Raw genomic sequence first — 21,288 nt, 5'->3', positions numbered from 1 at the left:
ATGGAGGCCGTTGCGGCAGTGGTGAGTAGTGATCAATATTTGTATGTGATATCTTGTATGGGAGTTTGCACTTGTACGGACGCGCCTTTAAGTCCGAGCCATCGAAAAACGAAGAGCCTTGTCAACTCGACAACCGATATCGGGGGTGGTCAAAGTGGCTAGGCCTTGGGCACGTTGGTCCGTGAGTCAGAAGGATAATAGAATATGTGGTTTACATTAAAAGAATGTAGGCAATGGTGGTGAAAATGCGCCATCATCATGGGGGAATAGCTCAAAGGGTGGCCCGGGGTTTCGAGCAAACAAGCGAGCAGACGGGCCCGAATAGCAATGCCGAGCCGATTACGAGATCTTGGGGGATGATGTTTGATGGGGCAAGGGCGAATCGATGACGAGACAAAGGAGCAGAAGAGGATTGAGGACAACCCAGGCATGGCGTGGTTGCTGAGGACTCATTCGTACAGAGCTGTGCTAGTCCAACTGTTTAGTAAGGAGAAATGCGGAGGGTTGCTATGTTTGAGCAGGGGTGGATGGCTCGACGGCATTGAAGACTAGTCGGCCCCGTTGGAATCACACAGAGCGTCGAATCAAAACTTACGCCAGGAAGCGGGGAGGGAAAGGGATTTTTCTCGCCTCCTCCCCCTTCGCACAATGACATCGTACCGACAATATCTCGAAATAGGCAGAAACCCGCCAGGAAAAGCGGCCTCAAATCGAAAAATACTCCATTCGGCTCCTCGTCGAACCGAGGCCGGGTCACGTGAAATCGCGTGACCGCCATGTGGCCGCCATTCTAATCATCACCTCCATCCAGGCCCCGTCTGCCCCGTCCTATGTACTGTTTGCCTTGTACTCGTCATCGAGCACCTCGTGGGAGTCCTTGACTGCCTTCAATTGCATCAACCACGAAGTTATCCCTGCTCCAGGTTATTCCCCGTAAAAAAAGTCCCCGTCGATCATTAAAGGGAAACAATTTTGCTAATTTTGATGCTGGGGTTATACGTACGGCAATCATGGGTGCTTGTCCCTGTAAAAGGACAACAGGAAAGATATACTCGATATGCGTGTCCAAGCTCAAACCCCGCAGCCACGTCAAGAGACTGGCAAGTGGCAACTGCTATTCCTGCCGCTTCTCTGCTTTTTCTTTGTTTCTCAAAATGGCAAACCGTCGAGTCATGGTGCAAGGCAAAGTGCAGAAACTGGAATGGGCCCTCTCAACGAAATCATTTTATCGCGTATTCGCGTATTCATTTCAAACCAGTACTAACACCATGCTCAATTCAACGGTTCGTGGCATCTCAGACAATTCATCTCCATGTGCCATATCGCGGGTCCGGAGGGACCCTTCTTCTGGTCCTTCCCTTGAGGCACCAGCTGTCGGATCAATGCACGATGCCTGTATTCATCTTCATCAATCTGCTGAGCTCGGTAGATCCGGCCCTCCAGTTTGCCTTTCCACGGCTTCTTTTGCTTCGATGTTGACTTGACCCCACGGGAACGCATCTCGACAATATTTCCAGTCCACGTTCCTTCAAGTTCCACTTCTTCTACTTCGTGCGTCAACAACCCCTTCTTGAATTTCTTCCACGCCCTCTTTTCGAGGTCGACGATCAAGCAGGCTTCGTGGTTCCACGTGCTGCAGTGCCGGCACTGGTACATGTCCAGTTCGGGATTGTCGTAGCCGCTGCAGGTGCAGAATTGCCGGAGCTTGCTGAGCATATTAGCGGGGGACGCTGTGATGTTAAGGGTTTGGCGCCAGTATCTCTCTCGGAGGACGGTCTTGTTCGAGTCATCGTCTTCATCCCAATGGCTGACCTCGGCATGCCCTGATATTGTATGGGCCTCGACGATGTCAACATGGTTGCTCAACACCAACTCTCGTTTGCCATGGTATGGCTGTCGCCCCATGGGTAGTTCATGTGGCCAGTATACCCAGAACAGCCGGACGAGGACCCTTGAAGCCCCGCCTCTGAATTCTGCTATTAAGCCCACCCACAAGTTGTCCTTGTCATACTGTAATTTCTCGTCCTCTGATGCATCGGCTGGAGGTGCAGGGGGGGCGGGGTCATGGCGATTGACGTACACAAATTCGCCTACCGTGTAGCTGTCATTGTAAGGTTCGCTGACTATGCGGCACCGATCGCGTCAGTACAGGACGACGCTGCTGGACTGGTTGATGCTTACACAGCGCATTTTTAAACCTGCGAAGGCTCTGCCACGCCGAGCCCGGTCTTATACTAAAGTCGATGGAGAGATCAGCCATTTCCAGCGGAAAGTCCTCCAAAAGCACGACGTCACCGTCGTCCTCTGCAGTGGCGGTCCTGTGCCTGGGCGGCGCCGGACACACGATAGTGAAATCCGCGTCGACCTGTGGGATTTCAGTCTTCTCTGCAGGTTTGTCTTCAGGTTTGTCTTCATATTCGTATGCAGATTTATCATCATATTCATATTCAGATTTCTCTTCATATTCGTATTCAGGTTCGGCTTCGGATTGTACTTCGTGGTAATGATTTGCTCTTTCAGCTCCTGAGGCTGTATTTTCGCTCTCGTCGCCCTCCATTTCACTCGCGCGCCGCTTGCGCCCACGCAGCTGCCCTGGTGTCCCAGTATCGTCGGTCTCATCGCCTCCGCGTGTGTAGGTCTCTTGATAGGAGCTCGAGGAATGATACTCCTCGGAATCTGTAGTAATAGAGGCCATCGAGAACAGGAGGCGAAAGCTCTAATAGCGAACGCAAACTCAAACCAAGAACCCTTTTAACGCGCTTAAGAGAATTGATTGGGTCGATCTTGATTGGACCGATCTAAACACGATTAAGGGTTGACGGTCGGCGCGTAGGAAAAGGGTGTAGGGAAGTGAAGGTAAGCAACTGCTTTGGATGCAGCGCCACTAACTGCCAAATAACGCGGCCGCGCTGTTTGCGAGGCAACTACGGCAAGTAATCACCTTCGCACCTTACTCAGTAATTGGTGAACAAGAATCTTCAGCTGCTGTTCACAGATCATGAGGGGATATGTAGATGATACATACATATGTATGTATACAGATGAGATAAGAATTCTGGGGCAAGTTGGGTTGCGGAGCAAGAGCTGGCAAGGGCTGGGGTGCCCATCCTTCCAACCCAATGAGCCTAGCATTTTAGGGTCTATGGTCTCTGGGTCTATCCAACCGCCCATGAGTCTGCTTTTCAGGATGCCTTGTTGTCTGCAAAGACCGTGGTTCAAATTAGAAACATCCTCCATTGTCTGGACCCTGCTGCCACTGTGGTTTGATGTGCCTTCACCTTTTGACAGCCAGCATCTTGGGAGACTCTGCTCCCATCACAGCTTCGAATCCAGCAGGGGAAAAAAAAAACCGTGACGGATTCATCAAGGGCGCCACGGCGCTTCTGGGACGTAGTGCCTGTGGTGAGTCTGTCCGAGATTTTCTAACTAAGCTCACGCCCAAAGCTTGCTTTCTAGAACGGCAACGCCTAGAGACACCATCGTCGCAGGGTATCAAGTATTGACGGCAGCACTCTCGGCTTCTGGTCACTCCTTCGGCCACACTCTTCTTCACCTTTACTTCTTAGCCGAAGGAGATCCAAAGAATCCCTTGATCTTATCCAGCAAGCTATCATTCTTCTTCTCGTGGATATGGGCTTCATTTCCTGCTCCCCCTCGTCCAACATGGTGAGACTCTAATTTCGCAATTCGAGTGGCAGTCTCAGGAACTACATCTGTATCGTGCGGCGCCGCCGAGGTTGGCTTCCCATCATGCTCGATGTTTCCTGCGCCACCGCGACCTGCCGAGTATGGCCCGTCACCTTGGTCGCCGACGGGTCCCTCGCGAACAATTTCTCCGTCGACGTAGGTTTGGGCGTCAGGCCCGATGTTGGCGGCGCCTGAAGGACATCAGTAAGTCGAGTTGGGGGGTTTTCGAGGGATGCGCAGCCTACCTCCGCGGCCATGAGAGACGTTGGCCATATGAAGCAGTGGTTTGAGATCTGTATAAGTCAGCCAGGACTGTTACAAATCCCTCTGGTTGGGATTGTGCATGCGCAACAATCACGAGTGGTGAACAAGATGGACAGGGAGACAGGGAGACAGGGAGCCGGCCCCACAAGCCCGAAGCAAGGCTGGGGGGGAAGAAGTGTTTATGGGAGGTTGCTTACCGTAGTGGTATCAGTGTTTCTCGGGGTGCAGGTTGGTTAGCTTGCGCTTGTTAGGCTGTGGTGGCAGTGTACAAGGGGTCAAGGGCGACTACTATGGAGATCTGGAGGAGGAAGCAGAATGTAAACGAGTGTGAGCCGGTGGCCGTTGATATGGGATGATATGGGCAAAGGTTCTCGGGGCTATCCAAGCAAACCAAGAAATGCCATGACAATTGTGAGTGACAAACTGCAAAAGCAAATAATGGTGTGACTTGTGACTTCCACCCAGCGCCCAGTGCCCAGCGCCCAGCGCCCGGCGGCCGCCTTGGTCGGTCAAGGTCGGTTTGCTCAATATGACGTTCAGTACGGGTACTCAACACCGAGTAAGTTCCCCCCCCAGCCACGACCAGCTCTTCCTTTTGACGTCGGCCAAGATTCGCTAACCTCGCATGCCCAGCCTTGCGCTATCAATGGCCAATCTCAGCGCCCCATTCATCCGTTCATCATCGTAGTAGTGCTGCCGAGCCAGGCATGCAGCGAGCAGGTCAGATACGGGCACGTCTCGTAAGGCTTGTCACAGATTGAATTATCCCCATGGTTGTCCGATATTCATAATTGAGCTATCAAAGGCCCCCCATTCTTTCAGCCAGTGCCCGGAGTCTTGTACAGTAATTCATTTAATGGCCGCCCTGCCCCGGCAAGTAATTCTTCATCTTCACCGTCCCCCGTAACCCTGGTGAACGCTTCTACATTTTCGCAGTCTGCTGCTTCTCCTGCGGGCCTCCAGTTGTGGGCAGGCCCATGAAGATCTTGAAAGAGTCGTAGATCATCCATTGCAAGCCGGTCAGGGTTCCAATCATGACCTAGTAAATTTCGAGGATTAGCGTGCGTAATTCAATCCCAAACTCAGGGGTCGCAAACTCACAATTCGCACAGCAAGACCATTCCAGAGACCCATGAATCCAATCTTGGCATAAATGCGGCTCATGGCACCACCAAAGCTCTCACCTGGGGCGCGTTCGGCGTTGAGCTTGCTGACCATCACATCCGCCGGGTGCGACACAATCGCGCAAAGAATACCGGCAAGATAACCACCAACAAAGGCCACACCGGTTTGAGTACCCTTGCCGTAATCTGACTTCTTGCCTGGCAGGTAGTTATAGATGGCGGCGACAATGTTCTCGAAAGAGGCAAATTTCATCATGGTATATGGGATCTGCCGGCCCCAGAGAGGATAGAGACCCTTGTACAAGCTGAAGCTGTCAGCAATACTCGAGACTGGAACTGGATCGCGTAGATTGAACTTACCCGCCAACCCCTTCTTTACTCGTGATTGTCGTCAGTCCATTCATGGTACCGGAGAATGCAGGCGGCAAAGTGGTTTGCATGCGAACCTTGACGGCTTCGAACGGGCAAAGACCGAGGTCGGCAATGAATTCGGCCGAAGCAGAGGCTGTCAAATAGAGCGTCGTCTTGTATTTCTGGGCGGCCTCCTCGCCGGCCAACTCGCTGTACAGATGCTTGAAGTATTCGTAGAAGCCGTATTTCCCAGCACCCTGCACCGAGTAGCCGACGAAGGTCGGGCTGAAACCTGTGAAGATACCCCGGAAGCCCTCAGTCCTTGCAATAGTACTCCAGGCCTGGAAATTGCCCTTGTACAGTTTGGGATCGACCTGACGACGACATTTGACGAGATCAAGAGGGGTGACGGCTGCGTGGGTGGTGCCCTACATGGTTGGTTAACTCCGGGAGCGCAGCAGAGGAGCAATGCATCAACATACGCAAGCTAGAATTCCTCCCACGGTACATGCGGCATAGTATTTGGCAGAATAGAGCTCGATGCCCCCAACTTTGGCTTGGGCCTTTGCGCTGGCCTTCTCGTATTCCTTCTGAGCAGCTTCGCTCAGTTCAACCGCCTTGCCTTTGGCGCTCTCGGCAGCACTCCATGAGGAGAAGAATCGACGCTTTTCAGGGTTCTCAGTGGGTTTAGGAGCGGGCTTGTAGTACGGGGAGGTGGGTGTGAATGCCTGGCACAAGGCCGACGAGTTGGGGAAGAGCCCGACCATGGTGCTGTATACTGATCAGCTTATCTCCGGAAGTCCAATTGAGCAAGTCTGGTTGAGCTGTTTTCGGGGGAGAAGCAGGGGTGGTAGGTAAGCCGGGGAGGGGTATACCTCGAGTCTTGATGAATCAGTAGACTGCGGCAGATAGATGGTTAGGTATCTTGGAAATGAGCGACGAGTGATGATTAAAAAAAAGTCAAGAGGTGAAGAGAGGGAGGTAGCAAGTCAGTTCAAGGAAGTGAGCAACTGCATGCGAGCGCGAGGGGGACCTGGGGGGGGTGTTCCAAGCTATGTCAGTGGCACCAGTGAGCGCTATCGCCACAGCTTGCCGGCCCCAGAAGCCTGTGGTGACAATGGTCAGTCTCTGCGGGCTTGGGGAAGGTCCGAGGGTTTCCAGGGCCAATACGTCACCACTACGGCCGGCCAAATAGGCCCCAAGCCGCAACTATCACGAGATCGATCTAAATTCAAGTAAACTGCATTTTGAACAAAGTTCTCCTCATTTCAGCCGGCACCAAAAGCTCGTCTATTCGTTACAACAATGATAGCATGCTAAACAAGACCTGCTTGATCTGTAACACTGCATTACTCTGCCCAGATACCGACAGAACGAACCATGTCTCATTCTCAGTCCCTTCTCGAGCAGGGCGTACCTTTGGGCCCAACGATCGTCCCTCAGCCCAACGGACTTCCCCCTGACGAAGATGAACACGCTGCCAGACTGTCTTCTTGGGCAGACAAATACCGCGGGGCGACTGTAGCAGACCTGGATCTTCCTCCTGCGCTTTCGACTTCTCCAAGCACCTCGCTTGCCTCTGCCATGCTCTCAGCCTCCTCTCATGACTATTCTCACTTGACGGTCCTCTCCGATAACAATCGCTCCCTTCTGGGTTACCTGCCTGTTTCGAAATTGAAACACCTCTTTGAATCAGGATTGTTGCAGCCCTCTGACCCAGTATCGAAGGCCATGGTAAAATTTCAGCGAGGGGGAGGAAGGAAATACCAAGTAGTCACAATGGAGACGGAGTTATGGGAGCTCGAAGGGTTTTTCGAGGACGTCGGGCCGTTAGCCACAGGCGACAACCAAGACTTTGCCGTCGTCACCGATGGAGGGAGAAAATTCGTACTGGGCGTCGTCACTAGGAGTGATCTGGAGGAGTTTGTGAAGAGAAGGCCTGCTTGAACCCCAGCGGCCATTACAAGTTGACGCCTCTAACCTCAGACGCCCCGTCTCAAGGGCAAGAGGACGTTGAACTGGAGCTTGCAGTTCCTACACCTGGACACCCCTGGCAACGTAAATGGTCCGTTCACGAAGCTCTGCTCTCCACAGAAGGTCAGAAATCAGGATGTCCTTCTGAGACTCCACCTGGGAGAGATTTGTTGGCCCTCTTGCCATTAACCTCGAGGGAATTGACTCAATCGCAACGACCACGCCCGAATGACCTTGTGTCTGTGGAGGCGCGCGTCTAGAGCCTCTGGTCCACAATGAAATGTAATGGCTGTTTGCGGCCTGTCCGGGTGTGATCCAAGAGGGCTTTCGAAAAGACTCAGGCTCGTTCCAAACTCAAAACCAACCGTTGGTCCGCCACAAGTGCTGCGGAGCAGGAACGAGGTCAGGCACTGTTGACATGGAGGTTTTGTGGGACCTTCATGCTGGCTTTTCCTGAAGATGATCTGTTGGCAAGATTATGCGGCATTGGTACTGCTCAGGGACGCAAACAACAACGAGAAACGACCGTACAGTCAATTTAAGACGTTGACACCACCAGATCTCTGATCGAAGAATCTAGTCGAAACGGCAAGAGATCAAGACCAACACGCCCTTCAAACCCTCGCCGGTAAGGATCGATTTACCGCACGAACCTTTTTTTTTCTTTTTTTTTCAGCCAGGCGCGCACTTTCATGCACATAAATGCCATGATTCCGAATGTACTTGCAGAATGGAGCTCGACTGCCCTTCGAGAGGGTCAGACACAACGATATCAGTAGCTACTCTAGCAGCATGCCCTCCGCCACAGCGGTGGCTGCAACAGATTCTTTGCTATTCTCATGCCAATCAGATCCCATACATGAAGCTCTTCTTTCGACGTCCTTCACCACAGAAAGGTCTATATTAGCCAACAGTCTTCCTCAACATCGACAGCTACTGTATTTCCATGTCAAAATACCCCGAACGATAATGGGCCTTCCTCTCGAACTTCTCCAGGATGTTCTCAAAGAGCATATTTCATCCCCCTCCAGACATTGACGGAACCCTCCTCAACTGCATGTCGACCTGTTCACTCTGGCGGCATATTGGCGAATCTATTTTATACCCCAATTCGACGCTGACCGGTCCTCAGCTTGTCAGACTCTGTGAATCGCCAAATGATGCTGCAAGATGGACGAAGTCTCTGACCGTCCATATTCAGTCGGCCTATTACGAGCTTGAGTCTGTCCTCAGCGACAGCAAGATGAAAGAGCTCAGGAGTGCTATGCGGTGGTTGTCTATGATGCTTTGCCTCATGTCGAACCTTCAAGCATTCTCGTTCCGTGTGTCTCACGAAGATCGTGTCCCCCAAAGCCATTGGATTGTTCCTCCGTCGTGACGAAGTCAAACGTGTCCTGCGCTCCCTCCCGAGATCAGTTTGAAATCTGGAAGTAGATACATTGTGCTATGACTACCAGCCGGACCAAGCACATCTCTGTCCGACATTGAGAGACTTGATCCCTCAACTAGACAATGTACTCCTCAGACTGGCGGAAATATGTGAAGAATTACTGTCGAAAGATGAGAATGCCAATATGGCCCTCGCCGCTACTGGGTTTCGAATGAAGGCTGCGTTCGTCATCAATGCCGTGGGCAGACGAGAGTTACATTCGGTCACTAGGTTTGCCACGGGCTGCTAATTCCTTCCTCCCTACTGTATTGACCACCGTCCTCAGCTCTGGCATCACCGTCGTTGCACCGAGCTTCCATCGCATCTGTGCACTTGCGCGATGCCCGTAAAAACGAAGGGATTGCTCATCAATTCCAGTCGCTGCTCCTTCTTTGATGTACAGATTTTCCCGCATTCAACGAGCGATCCCTTCTCCCGGGAGTAAAGCTGTCCAAAGAGCTACCTGAAACGCATTTTCCTCGGAGCTCCTATGGAGTCAGAGACACTCCAGTCGTAGACTGCGCCTTCAGAAGCATCTCCCCGAGATCCGGACCGGTGGTATGGGACCTGGAGGAAACATTGACACAGAAAATCCTCATCGTGCAAGAGTTTGACGATTTGGAACATGTGGGCCCTTGAAATCAGCTTTGGAAACAGCTCTTGAAGCAGCTTTTGGAATGTTGTGGAAACCCGAGTTATACAGGCCATGAAAGCAAACTGGAGGGTGCCCTGGGCACCTTTGAGGAGGGGACCGGAAATTGCAACCTATCTTTACCCCGAGAATAGGCATGAGTTCCGGTCGACAGGGAGGGAAATCAGGTTGATTTCTCTCAGGAACCCAACACATTCGTTTCATTTTGTCTCCTGAAAATCCGCGGCCGGTATTAATTGGCACATCTACGGAGCTGCTACACATTGCAAGTGGTTCAGCTTAAACACTAAGGGTTTATCAGTCTTATCCAGGTGCTCGTTTGTGTATCAGCTCAGCAAGTGTAGCAGTACGAGGTACGTGGATAATACCATTTCACTGAAGTAGTTTTCGAGAATGGAAAAAGCGCCAATTTGCCTAGTAAATGCCCTTGCCTCTAACATGTTATGCGAGTAGTCATGAGGCCCCTCGAAACTATACCACCTCTATCCAACATCCCTCCAAGCATCCGGCCAGCGTGACAGCAAGTCACTGCGAAAAGTGTCCTCTGGAGGAGACGATCGCGGTGCAGCACCGTTGTGCCTCAAGCCCACCTCTTGAAGTGGTTTAAGTAATTGTTTGATGCGAAAAGAGAGAGAGAGAGAGAGAGAGAAAATAAAAAATCCAAAGGCTGACAATTTGATGCTCACGATGGCAAGTTGAAGTGGCGCTCCATTCCACGTGACGAGGCTGAAGTTCCCCCTTTTTCCAGTTTCTTAGCTTTTGAAGTTCTGTGGCCCTTCCTCAACCTCCTCCTCCTCCTTTAAGCCTCTCGGCGGGATTGAGGCCCTGATTACAAGATGCAACAGGCAGCAGTAGCTCACATGAGAGACGTGTGATTGGTGGTTGATCGTGAGCAGACACACGGTTACGGATACCTGCCAAGTCTTCCCCTTGCTCTAGCGTTTCTACATCCTGCGAACTACCTACCTGTGTTAGAGATCTCTCGGCTTGAGAAAACTCGGTGGCGTGTCAATTTATCACGGGACGTGCGGACTGCATGGCTGGATGAATCAAGGCTTTATCTGCTAGCCGAGACCAAAAAAAGGGAAAGAGAGGCTCAGTTCTTCGAGAGATAATTCTAGGAAACACAGAGTCTACTTCTGTCACCTGGATGCGTCCCGGTTGGTTGGTCGGTCGGTCAACCTCGTCTTAGTCCCTGCGAGCATCCTTAAGAGATCGTGCCGGAGTTGTCTGCACAGTCGAATACTCTGGAAATCAACCCGTTGTCGAAGGCCTGCTTGATTGACACAGCCACACCGTAACTGTTTGTGCGAATGTATGTGAGTGAGTGTTCTAAAAAATTTCACGACACCTTCAAGAATCCACAGGAATGAATTTCACTTACGTCCCGCCAACCACCATGAAGAGCCCGACCAGCACGATGAGAATATGTGATCCAAAGATGACCTTCTGCGAGGCACTCCCGCTGGCGTACGTTTTGTAGTCGTACATCCACAGCATTGCGGGGAAGATCAAGCTGAAGGGTGCAAAGCACAGGGATCCCGCGAGGCCCAGGAGATAGTTCAAAATGGGGACCGCCTCGGCGATGATGAAGCCCAGGACCCCCAGGATCAGGTTGCTACCCAGCCAGGTCGTCCAGTGCGTGACCGTGTTGGCCTGCAGGTGGCGCGAATTGCGCAGAATGCGCACGAAAATCAGCTTGGCCGCAACGTGCTGGTAGATGCCGACGCCGATGACCAGGCCGGGCAGGGCGATGCCGTACGAGATCTTCTTGAAGAGCGTCCCAGCGCTGCCAAACGCGGGGGTCGCCAGCCACTGACCGCACCAGCGGTAGATGACGAGCGAGAAGGTCAAGTACATGACCCCGACGAGAATGCCCGCGACAATGGCCGCTTTGCGGTAATCGCGTGGCCTGCGCATTTCTGAAATCACGGGCAGGTACATCTGTGAGCCGCTGCCGCTGATGAAGATGTTTGCACTTGCTGTGATGCCCGCCACGAATGTCGGGTGCGCGATCGCGGTCCAGCCGAGATCGAAGTCGCCTGTTTGCGGCGCTGCGGCAGGCCTGGCCTGCTGCGTCACGGCGACCGCGAAGATGAAGACGGCGATAAAGAACGTGGTGAACCCCAGCCAGGTTAGCCAGCCCAGGCGCGAGAACGTGCGGACCGAAGAGAAGGCCGTGATCAGCACGGCCGAAACGAAGCTGAAGATCACCGTGCAGGCTCCGTGCTCCGAAAGGGCGTTGAATGCCGTCGAGCACGAGACGATCCCGGCGGCTGTGATGAGCACTTGTGCAACCAATATCTGCAGCCCAACGAGCTCTTTGCCCAATCGACCCCAGATGAGGCCGCACATATCCGCGAGTGCTGCGTGTTGAGGTCAGAGGAGGATGCCTCTCAGTGCCTACCTATGTAGGTAGGACTGGGACAGGAGTGACTTACTGTGGCATTCAGGATGGCGGTTGCGAAAGTCACCCAGAATGACGGCCGTGTCTGTTGCGTATTGGTGTTAGTGGTGTCTGATGGAGGCCTGAGGCCGACTCTGACTTGGTAGGTATATAGACGCACAAGTATTCAGCACCTCCCAACCCACGATTGACAGGGCTCCACCAACGGCTCCCAGAGTCGCCAACGCTCCAGGGACAGCGAGAATGCTCATGGCAAACTGGATTTTGAGAAAGATGACGGTGGCTCGTTGCCAGCTGACAGTTCGGAACTTGACGCCCTCGGTGCCATCTTGGAAGATCTCGCGTGCCTCCAGCGTTGCTTCTTTGTCCCCCGGTAGAGACACATCTGATCGAGGAGTTCCAATGTTATCGCTGTGGATTTCAGCAGTGGTCTTCTCGTAGGTAGCCATCGTGCTGGCCGTGTATGTTTCTGGTCCGTGTTTCTCGCTCTCTTCGGGACCCTGGAGACAACACAGTTCAAGCACACCGAAGGAGGAGGTAGAGGAGAAAAATAATCCCACATCTCCCGAGGGGTAGATCCAGACGGCAGTATGTATTTCTCCACTTATCAACGGGGCCAAGCAAAGTTCTAGACCAAGGGACGAAATTCGGACATGCCCTTTTTGATAAGAGACCCGAGGGACCTAGCCGCCAACTTATCAGTCCGTCCACAGCCGCCATCCACCTCCCTAAACCAGTCAAGTTTGCGTAGACGTTGCGCAAACGTTGGGTGGGTTCGGGCCGTGACCCAGTATGCCGGTAGATAATACGAAAAGAAGCAGAGAATCCAGCGGACCGGACATCGGCCGCATGGGTCGCGGTGAGAAAGCAGGGTTCGGTAACTGTTCTGTATAGCGATTGCGGGAGGATGCAAAGAAGTTATTTTGGGAGCCAGCACAGAAGTCGCTATCTCATCGGGACCTCCATCAAAGGACCGTGCAGCATGCCGTGGACAGTTGTAGATAAATGTCAGAAGTCGAGGGTTGTACCGAACAACACATTTGGAAATAGTGGTAGTTTATCTGAAATTGGTTTACAAGAACAGTCTTTACGTGCCACACGTCCTGGGTATAATTGGCAATGCCCGTCCCTGCTTTTTGAGACTCAAGCCCATCCGTTACGCCACGCCATAGGTGTTCGAAGGGCTGTTTTTCAAACTTGTATATGCTAAATTACACCCATCATGTGCAGAAGATTCAAGGAAAGGAAAAAAAATAAAATAAAACGGCTCTAAGACCGCATGTAATAACACCAACAAACAGCCTCGACGACCCCCCCACGACTGAATTCGTCGGTACATATGTTCGGATGCATAATCGCAGAGCTGGCACAGCAGCCGAGGCATTCCTTCCTGACCTTGGGCTAATAGAAGCTATAACAAAGTGAACTGGTTCTAACACACTCCGTACATTTGGTTAGTTTGAAAAGACGAAGCCTATGGACAGTCGCGTGACGCATCCATACCCACCCCCTCTAAGACTGTAGCCTCGTTAAGCCTGGTGACTCCCAGGCCTCCTCGCTATGGGCTCTTCTGGTTAGCGCGTCTGGGCGGAAACCCTATACGGCTTAAAACGTCGCTTGACTGCACATAGATGGGTCGCGGACAGTCCTCATACCAGTAGTGGACAGGAAGAGCGGTCTGGGATTCTGATTTTTCTGTCTGTCTACTGTCGTTGCCAGCGGTCTAGGGTAAATACATGGACCGGTCACCGGACTATAAACATGTGGCCAAGTCTCATCGACAAGCGAACTAAGCCCATTTCCCAAGCAAGGCCATCAAACCCGCACCCAACAACACATTGAGAATCATGAACGCCAGTCGCTTGTTATCCTTCGTCCGCAGAGGATTGAACAGAAAGTCCCGCGCCAGCAACTCGACAAGTCCAGTATAGATCAGAATGCCGGCGGACATGGAATCCAAGACGCCACTGACCACGTTCGCTGTAAAAGAGTTGGGGTTATATGTCGTCCGGACTCCTAGGCCGATGGCGATGGCAATGGGCGTCGTCAGTCCGTAGGCGGCGCAAAGGATCCACGGCAACCAGCTCCCCCGCTTGAACGGGATAGCCGACATTCTCGCACCAATCCCGAGTCCTTCGAAGGACTGGTGGAAGACCAAAACTGGGTACAGAGTGCTGAATTCGTCTCCCACGACACCTAGATTGAGGCCGATAACCACGGAGTGGAAGATAACGCCAAATTCCAGAATCAGGAAGGCGGCGATTTGTTGTCGGAACGAGTTCTTGCGAATCTCACTGTCTTCTTCATCCACGGCGAAATCCTCCATGAACCTCTTCTCATACGCAGACGACTTCCGTCGCTCTTCATGTTCGCGACGTATTGACGCAGTGCTCATCGCTCGGTCCCGCTGTGCCTCGGTTGGCATTCTGTCGGTATACCCGGTTACCGCTTCTTGCAAGTCTGCTTCACTGTCGATGCCGTATTTTACTTCTACATATCGTTCGGCGCCGAAATCAAAGAGGAAGATAACCACCACAGAAGTGAGGACAATAGCCGGACACCATCTAAAGAATCCACAGGGTCAGCTCCGCGAGTCGACACGACGATGCAATACAGCAACAGGATACTTACGCATAGTCGGCCCAGCCTCCTGTCATGCCGACACACGTTTCAGGTCCGATCTCAGCATATGCCGGATCAAGTAGGTGGATAAAGGCCGTGGCGACGATAACTCCTGCACCAAAGTACCGCGCGAATAGGTACACATAGAGTGGAATGTGGAGGCGTGGGATTCTCTTTGCGAAAACAGGGAAGAATGTCGCTGCAGATGAGACGATGAGGATGACGAAGAGAGCCGATATCCTTGCGCCAAGTTGTCCATTATAGTCATTCCCCGATTCCGCAAGGGCACAGATCACATCTCGAGGGTCAGCAGAGGTCAGATTGACATTCTCTGGATCGAAGGTGCTTCCACCAAAGTCGGTGGATGAATTGGAAGCCATGGTGCTCGAATACAAGTGTATAGAGACAAGGAATGGCCAAGGAAAAAAAAAACGTGCAGGAAGCAACAAGAAGCCTTTTAAAGCCGCTCACCATGGAAGTGGATAGCCCACTGGAAGACCTCGCCATGAGGTCAGGGTGTCGTTAGCTCTGAGCATAATCCGAGTGAAAAGTGAGGACCTTAAGAGTACCTTGGGCTGACTAAACCCGATGCAGCAGGTCCATCTCGATTCTCCGTGTGTTCGGATGCAAGATACAGCCTTGCCTCCACAACGACCTGATGTGACTGGGTCGAAAGGAACTTGGTGGCTGATGTACTGGAGCCATTGATGCTGAATTTCGAGACGGAAACCCCCACGAGAGGTTGCATTCGGCAGGGTCGACCCTCCCACTTTCGCGATTGTAATCGAGGACCTTACATTAATGCAGCAGACTTTCGTTCTTCTTTTCAATTCTTTTTCCTTTTGCCTTCATCCGGCCCTTTCCCGTTGGTGCTTGTTCTATTAGTTCCCATGTGGTGGCGGGCAAGGTTGCAGGGGTCCACCATCGGGTCACTGTACCATCAGGGCCTGTCAGCTCAAATCTTATGAAGTCTGAGCCAAATATGACCGTCGTGTGACTCGTGTCAGAGGCACAAAGGCTGTCAAGCTGTTCGGTTCGAATGACCCGTTCGGTGGTACACACTAGGCGATACCTTGAGATGAGTTCCCGTGGCAAAACGACACCCTGCCAGCAGGCGAGCTGACCGGAGATACCGTGAAGGCGAGGCTCGCATAATAGTAATTAGGTTTTCTGATGGAGGGACAGGGTGGCCCAAATTGCTCGGTCTTTAGTCGGCTTCATTGTGTAAGAGAGCCCCGAGGATGGCAGCAAATCTTCTGGCAATTTCCCAATGCCCTATGCGTCTTAAGAGATCTGTCAGTCCACTGAGGGCTGCATTGGTCTCGGTCGTCGTAGGCTTTCCGTACTTGTATCCGCTCGCCTGGAAAAGCAGCAATGCAGGGTTGACGCCAATGGTCTTAAATTCCGGAAACTCTGGGGTCTCGGCGGCTCCCGCTGTGCGTTGACCGGCGCCCTGAGATCCAAAGCGAGTATAGCAAAACCAGGCAATACCCGCTCTGAACATGGCCCTGGGCACATGGATGGCGGGCTCAAAGCCAAGGGGCAGATTCTCCAATTTCTTTTGCACAATCAACCCATGGACGACACATCGTTTAGCCTGGTCTGAGTTTGCCCAAGCTGTGACGGCAAGCTGATCCTCAGGTGACAGGTCTGGGCCGTCTCGCCCAATTGCTCTCTCCAGGAGATCGAAATCGGCGAACATTATCATAAAGGCGAGATGCCAGAGTATGCTCATGTCCATGTGATCTGCTTCCCAGGCAGCTGATTCTTGCAAAAAGTTTCGGTGAAATGACGTTAAGATGTTCAACATCTCCTCCGTCCTTGATTGTGTTGAACGAGCATTGAATCTATTCTCAACAATGTTTGCGCATATGCCTTCCAAAACTGTGTAAGCGGTGAAATAGCTATTGCTGGGGATTGCGGCAAGGTCGAAATCCAGGTGAGCATCGATAGACGCAGGCGTAGAATTGACGCTTTCGAAGTTGTTGGGGTCATTGAGATACGACTGGCGCCAGTCTTCGGGTCGAGTGGCCATAAATGTCTGATTCGATGCGGCGACTGGTAGCTGCCTGGAATTGTGGCGCAGGAATGGTTCGTGATGGAACATAGCAGCAAGTTCAGCGTCGTGGATGTGCACACTGAGTGCAATCCGGATGAGTTCTTCATTCTTGGCCCACTCTCTCCATTTCTTGTCTAGTTCGGCCGGACCGATATTGAGATCAAGTCCGACCATCTTCTTGGTTTTGAAGGTTGACCAACGTCGTGCCCATGAAATTAGCGTCCCGTTGAATGCGTCGACAATGGCAAGATGTCTTGGTTCTCCAGACAGTAAACCAAAGGTTTGCCCAATAATAGCTGTTTGTATGAGAGAGATTCTTTGATCTACGCCTTGGGCAACAAGTCGATCCCAATTCGCAAGGACAGCTTTGTGCAATCTTTCGAATATATGGACGCCCTGGCGAATGGCATGTACGCTGCCCGTAAAGAGACTGCCAACTGAGCAAATTGACAACAGGACCATGGAGTTGGCCTTGGACGGGCGAAATGTGGGTGCATGCACCACTGGGAACACGGGGTGGAACCGTGCAAAATACGATCTGACGCAAAGATTCAGAAAGTCTGCCGATGGAAGAGTCTGTTCCTGAATAGGGCGGATCTGTAGACTTTGCGTTAAGGTTTGACGATATGTATCATCGACTTCGTCGCGGGACCCAGGAGGCGTGGCAGGGCCAGATCGCGTCATTTCATCTTGCACGTCATCATTTGCCATGAACCACAGCCTCTTCGTATTAGAGACGGGTCTGTAATTGCTCGACCCGAACGTCGCGTAGGGGCTTTCGGGCCACGATGGGCGCAGTTCTGCCATAGTCGCGACCAAAGGCGTGTCTAAAATCCCGCCGTGCAGGTCGCTGTCCACCAGCCACGAAGGAAATTGAGCCTCGAAATCAAAGTTGAAGACGTCGATCGAAGCGTCAAATCCGCCACCTGACTGGTCAGAGGTGACTGTACTCGAGTAGACGTCGGTGGAGGCATTGCTGGCCATTTGGCCCTCTTGGTAATCTTTCCCATCCTTGAGGTAGTCGGGGGCCGTCACGTTCAGAGCCGGGCTGATATTGGAAATCAGCATGGGATCGGGCTGTTCTGGCAAGATAGCCGTGGCTTCAAGCGGTAATGGGTTGGCGGAAAGAGATCTCTGGTCATCTTCTGATCCAAATGGGTTGCTGGAGCGACGCTTGTCTTCAATGACAGCTACAGAACCATCTCCTGAGTGATCCTTCTGATGTCGCAGCAGCGTATCGCTAAGAAAGACACATCTAAGCACGAGCAGGGCAACCCGGTCGCGATCACCACTTACTGCCGACCATATTTTCTGCCACATTTCGTACAGACGAACGGCTTCTCTTTGGTGTGAGACCTGACATGCCTCTCTAGGTGGTCAGTTTTAGCGAAAGTCCGACCGCAAGTCGAACATTGTTTGATTTTGCCCCCTCGGCGGCCCCGCGGCCCATCTTTAGGAGCTGGCGCTGTTGCGGGATCAGTCATTGCCGAAAGAGACGAGGTTGGAAGAAGAGGCTGCCTCCATGTCAACGCGGTAAGGAGACTTTACCACAAACCATCGGCTCATAACGTGATAGAGGACAGGAAAAAGAAAGTCGTTTGACTTGTGGGGGGAGAAGGAACAGCAGCGTTGAGAAATCTGGGGGACCCTGGCGGCTTGGCATAGCCCCGCTTGAAGAGGGGAAGCCCGCACCCCGAATTCGCAAGGCTGGCCAATCTGGGAAGCCCCTTTTAGCCGCCAGCCTGCCAGCGGCAACTCAGTCCCTCGTACCCAGTACTCGCATGGACTACGGAAATACTGTTCAAGTCCTTGATCACCAGTTTCGACAGTACTGTATCTTGTCGCTTTGGCATCCGCCCAGACGGGCTGGTATTTTGATGCTATCTTGAGTCGGGTATTCCACGCTCTGGTGCTACATAGCCGGAATCCTAATCTCCCGAGAGTTTCCTTCCCACTCCATGCAGTATAAAGGGTGCTGAAGACTGTCATTTAATTCTGTCATGCCAGTGGCACTGGTTTGTTAGGAAGGCGCAGCCCCTCTCCAAATGAATCACCAGTTCAAGAAGTCCCGGGCCAGCCGAGCTCTGGGAAAGCTCGTCGCCTCTCATCAACACTGTGCAAGTGCGATTTTTCCGTCTCTCTTGGCACTGGTGGGTGTGGGGGAGCTCAATACCACAATGTGGGACGTTTTCACACCCAGGTAACGTTCGGTCACAGTACTGGGTAGCAACAACAAGCAGCAACATCCACAGCCTCGTTGCTCTGGTGGGAGCTTACTCGGCCACACGCAGGTGGCTTTTCCATTCAGATCGTTCAGGTTGGTCGGGAAAAAGCAGCAACACTCAGCACATCTCGAAAATGACCCCACAAATACCGTCCCACATTGGTCGTGGCCTCCGGTACCTGGGGTCACCCTCGGTCTTTGCATCTTTCAGCGTTGCCGACAAGCAATTTCGAGTCTGTGGGTTTTGAACTTAGCATATAATGGAACAGATGGCTTGATATAGGAACACGAGTCTGTTGTTGAATGCTTCAACTCTTTGTCTTGTCATCGATATATAGATCAGATCCACAGTGGTCTCCGTTGCTGAAGGGTCAAGAGATTCTTCCTCGGCTTGTGCTTGGCATAATGGCTCAAAGGGTGCCTGATGCTGAAGAGACGGGTGTCATCATATGTGGCGGTGGCCCGACAGGGACGGTGCTTTCAGCCCTGCTGGGGGCAATGAAAGTGCCCACCATCGTGCTGGAGCGGGAGAAAGACATCACCACCGACCCAAGAGGCATCGCCTTGGATGAGGATGGAATCCGAATACTACAGTCAATTGGAATCTACGATCAGGTATACACAGAGATTGGGACGTGTGAGTAAAGCCTGCTCCAGCGCCATTATCGCACGATGTTGGTTGGCTGATGACCAAAAAGGTATGGAGATATTCAATTTCGTCACTGGAAGTGAGCCGAACCTATACAAAAAGCCACTGCTCACTATGGACTACACGACGACGGAGGGAGGCACTGGCCATGTCGGATTTATATGCCACAAGCAGCCAGCAATGGAGAAGGCGATCCGAGACCGGATCCACAAAATCCCCTTCTCAGAAATCCGGACCGAGTCTACATTGATCGGAATATCCGAAGATCGTCACCGGGTCATGGTCGAGTACAAGGATCCACGAGGAGAGATCCGAAGATTGACAGCACCGTTCTTAGTCGGTGCAGATGGGAAGACAGGCTACGTCAGGAAGTGCTATCTCGAACCGAAGGGTGTCATTTTGGAACGATGCAAAGAGTGCGTTCTTTTCTTCCGTTACCGGGCGAGGTTGCTGATCAGAGGATATAGGTCGGACTACGAGGAAACATGGGTTGCGCTGAACTGGCAGATCTCACTACCCACCGAAAAGACCCACCCAGACTTTCCCCTCTGGAGACTCGGGTATACGCCCGAACAAGTCTACGATCAATTCTTCCCCAAGCAGTTCCGGTTCCTGTGCAATCATAAGCGCCCTTCGGTTTGCGGAAGATTCGGTCTGATGTCGGATCGGCTGTGGAGGTTCGAATTCGTTGTTCTAAAAGGCGAAGACGGCCACAAAATGGCTACGCCCGAGGAGACGAGCAAAATCATCTATCCTTATCTCACCCACCCCGGCAGCTGGTATGGTCTACAACATCCAGTCAGGTTTCCTGAGGATTGTGTCAAGACTTTGAGATCTCGGCCTTTCTCTTTCGTGGCGAGGAGCTGTAACAAGTGGTCCTTGGGAAGGGTCATCTTGGCTGGTGACGCGGCTCATGTCTTCCCTCCTTTCGGTAAGAGATAATGCTCCGCGGAAGCACTGCATTGATGTGACCCAACTGACTGGTAAGCAGGCGGGCAAGGGATTGCTTCTGGATTTCGAGATGCATCTGCACTGGCCTGGAGGCTGGCGTTGTTACACCAGCATCCGACAACGGACTATGAAGCTCTGTTCACGGCATGGTATACCGAACGCAAGCAACAGCTCGAGCGCTCCCTAGCCGCCACCATCCAGAACGGGGCGTACGTGACAGAATCCGACCCCATCAAGGTCTTCATTCGCGAATGGTACATGTGGGCTATCCAACTTGTCCCCAGCTGGAGGAAAGAACTTCGGAAAGGGGCCCGAGCACAAGGCATGACAAAATATCGCTACAGCCCCGGACTGGCATTTGTGGGGGAGATGGGAGGCGGCCTGCTTCTCCCACAAATCTACGCTTTCAACTTCAGGAAGAACACGATCGAATTCACGGATGATTTGATCTTCTCTCCCGATAAAAAGGGGTTGTTCCAGCTGCTTGTCTTACCGGACAGGGTGGACCAGATCGAGTCACTTACGCGAGACCTCGAGAACATCAGTCAACTCTCAGACACCTTGCTCCTTGGTGAGGAAGCCACCATCCTCATCCAGTCCACGAGTGCATCGATCTCCGCCGGAGACATGCCCACGCAACAGGTGGCACGCGTTGCAACCGGCGACGAATTCGCGCTGGACCCGCTTCTCTGCAAGAACCGACCTCCCCCAGTCGGTTACGACGAGTGGCGGCTTCGCAGGGAGACAAAGGCTAAGAAGTACGTGATTCTGAGACCGGATCGCTTTGTGTTTGCAGCTTGCGATACACCTGCGGAGCTGAGAGAGGCCGTCAGCAAAATCGCAAGTGCGTTGCATGTGGCTTGAGTCCTTAAGCCGCCAATGGTACGACGGCCGT

At 52.5% G+C, this 21,288-nt stretch overlaps 8 protein-coding genes across 8 annotated transcripts; 2 read left to right on the top strand and 6 right to left on the bottom strand.

Annotated features, from left to right (window-relative positions):
• Positions 1-1,272: 1,272 nt before the first annotated feature.
• On the bottom strand, positions 1,273-2,695 carry A1O5_02631 (uncharacterized protein; the record flags this gene model as incomplete). The annotated part of the gene is made up of 2 exons (XM_007743245.1): positions 1,273-2,123; positions 2,182-2,695. The coding sequence occupies 2 exons, from the start codon at positions 2,693-2,695 to the stop codon at positions 1,273-1,275; spliced, it is 1,365 nt and encodes a 454-aa protein (XP_007741435.1).
• Positions 2,696-3,555: 860 nt separating this feature from the next.
• Positions 3,556-3,960, bottom strand: A1O5_02630 (uncharacterized protein; the record flags this gene model as incomplete). The annotated part of the gene is made up of 2 exons (XM_007743244.1): positions 3,556-3,878; positions 3,933-3,960. 2 exons carry the CDS (start codon positions 3,958-3,960, stop codon positions 3,556-3,558), a joined length of 351 nt encoding a protein of 116 aa, XP_007741434.1.
• Positions 3,961-4,873: 913 nt separating this feature from the next.
• A1O5_02629 (uncharacterized protein) lies at positions 4,874-6,193 on the bottom strand (the record flags this gene model as incomplete). The annotated part of the gene is made up of 4 exons (XM_007743243.1): positions 4,874-4,990; positions 5,053-5,380; positions 5,436-5,854; positions 5,909-6,193. The coding sequence occupies 4 exons, from the start codon at positions 6,191-6,193 to the stop codon at positions 4,874-4,876; spliced, it is 1,149 nt and encodes a 382-aa protein (XP_007741433.1).
• A 613-nt stretch (positions 6,194-6,806) lies between these two features.
• On the top strand, positions 6,807-7,373 carry A1O5_02628 (uncharacterized protein; the record flags this gene model as incomplete). Its single annotated transcript, XM_007743242.1, has 1 exon — positions 6,807-7,373. One exon carries the CDS (start codon positions 6,807-6,809, stop codon positions 7,371-7,373), a length of 567 nt encoding a protein of 188 aa, XP_007741432.1.
• A 3,315-nt stretch (positions 7,374-10,688) lies between these two features.
• Positions 10,689-12,337, bottom strand: A1O5_02627 (uncharacterized protein; the record flags this gene model as incomplete). The annotated part of the gene is made up of 4 exons (XM_007743241.1): positions 10,689-10,782; positions 10,866-11,847; positions 11,923-11,973; positions 12,049-12,337. 4 exons carry the CDS (start codon positions 12,335-12,337, stop codon positions 10,689-10,691), a joined length of 1,416 nt encoding a protein of 471 aa, XP_007741431.1.
• A 1,340-nt stretch (positions 12,338-13,677) lies between these two features.
• On the bottom strand, positions 13,678-14,890 carry A1O5_02626 (uncharacterized protein; the record flags this gene model as incomplete). The annotated part of the gene is made up of 2 exons (XM_007743240.1): positions 13,678-14,452; positions 14,520-14,890. 2 exons carry the CDS (start codon positions 14,888-14,890, stop codon positions 13,678-13,680), a joined length of 1,146 nt encoding a protein of 381 aa, XP_007741430.1.
• An 827-nt stretch (positions 14,891-15,717) lies between these two features.
• Positions 15,718-17,889, bottom strand: A1O5_02625 (uncharacterized protein; the record flags this gene model as incomplete). The annotated part of the gene is made up of 1 exon (XM_007743239.1): positions 15,718-17,889. One exon carries the CDS (start codon positions 17,887-17,889, stop codon positions 15,718-15,720), a length of 2,172 nt encoding a protein of 723 aa, XP_007741429.1.
• Positions 17,890-19,198: 1,309 nt separating this feature from the next.
• Positions 19,199-21,257, top strand: A1O5_02624 (uncharacterized protein; the record flags this gene model as incomplete). Its single annotated transcript, XM_007743238.1, has 4 exons — positions 19,199-19,430; positions 19,492-19,858; positions 19,910-20,373; positions 20,434-21,257. The coding sequence occupies 4 exons, from the start codon at positions 19,199-19,201 to the stop codon at positions 21,255-21,257; spliced, it is 1,887 nt and encodes a 628-aa protein (XP_007741428.1).
• Between the last annotated feature and the right edge of the window lie 31 nt (positions 21,258-21,288).

This window comes from Cladophialophora psammophila, assembly GCF_000585535.1.
Source record: "Cladophialophora psammophila CBS 110553 chromosome Unknown aczJe-supercont1.3, whole genome shotgun sequence".
In the NCBI taxonomy this organism is placed as follows: Eukaryota; Fungi; Ascomycota; class Eurotiomycetes; order Chaetothyriales; family Herpotrichiellaceae; genus Cladophialophora; species Cladophialophora psammophila.
Note: the sequence above shows the minus strand (reverse complement) of the source record. Positions and strands in the feature narration are given on the sequence as shown.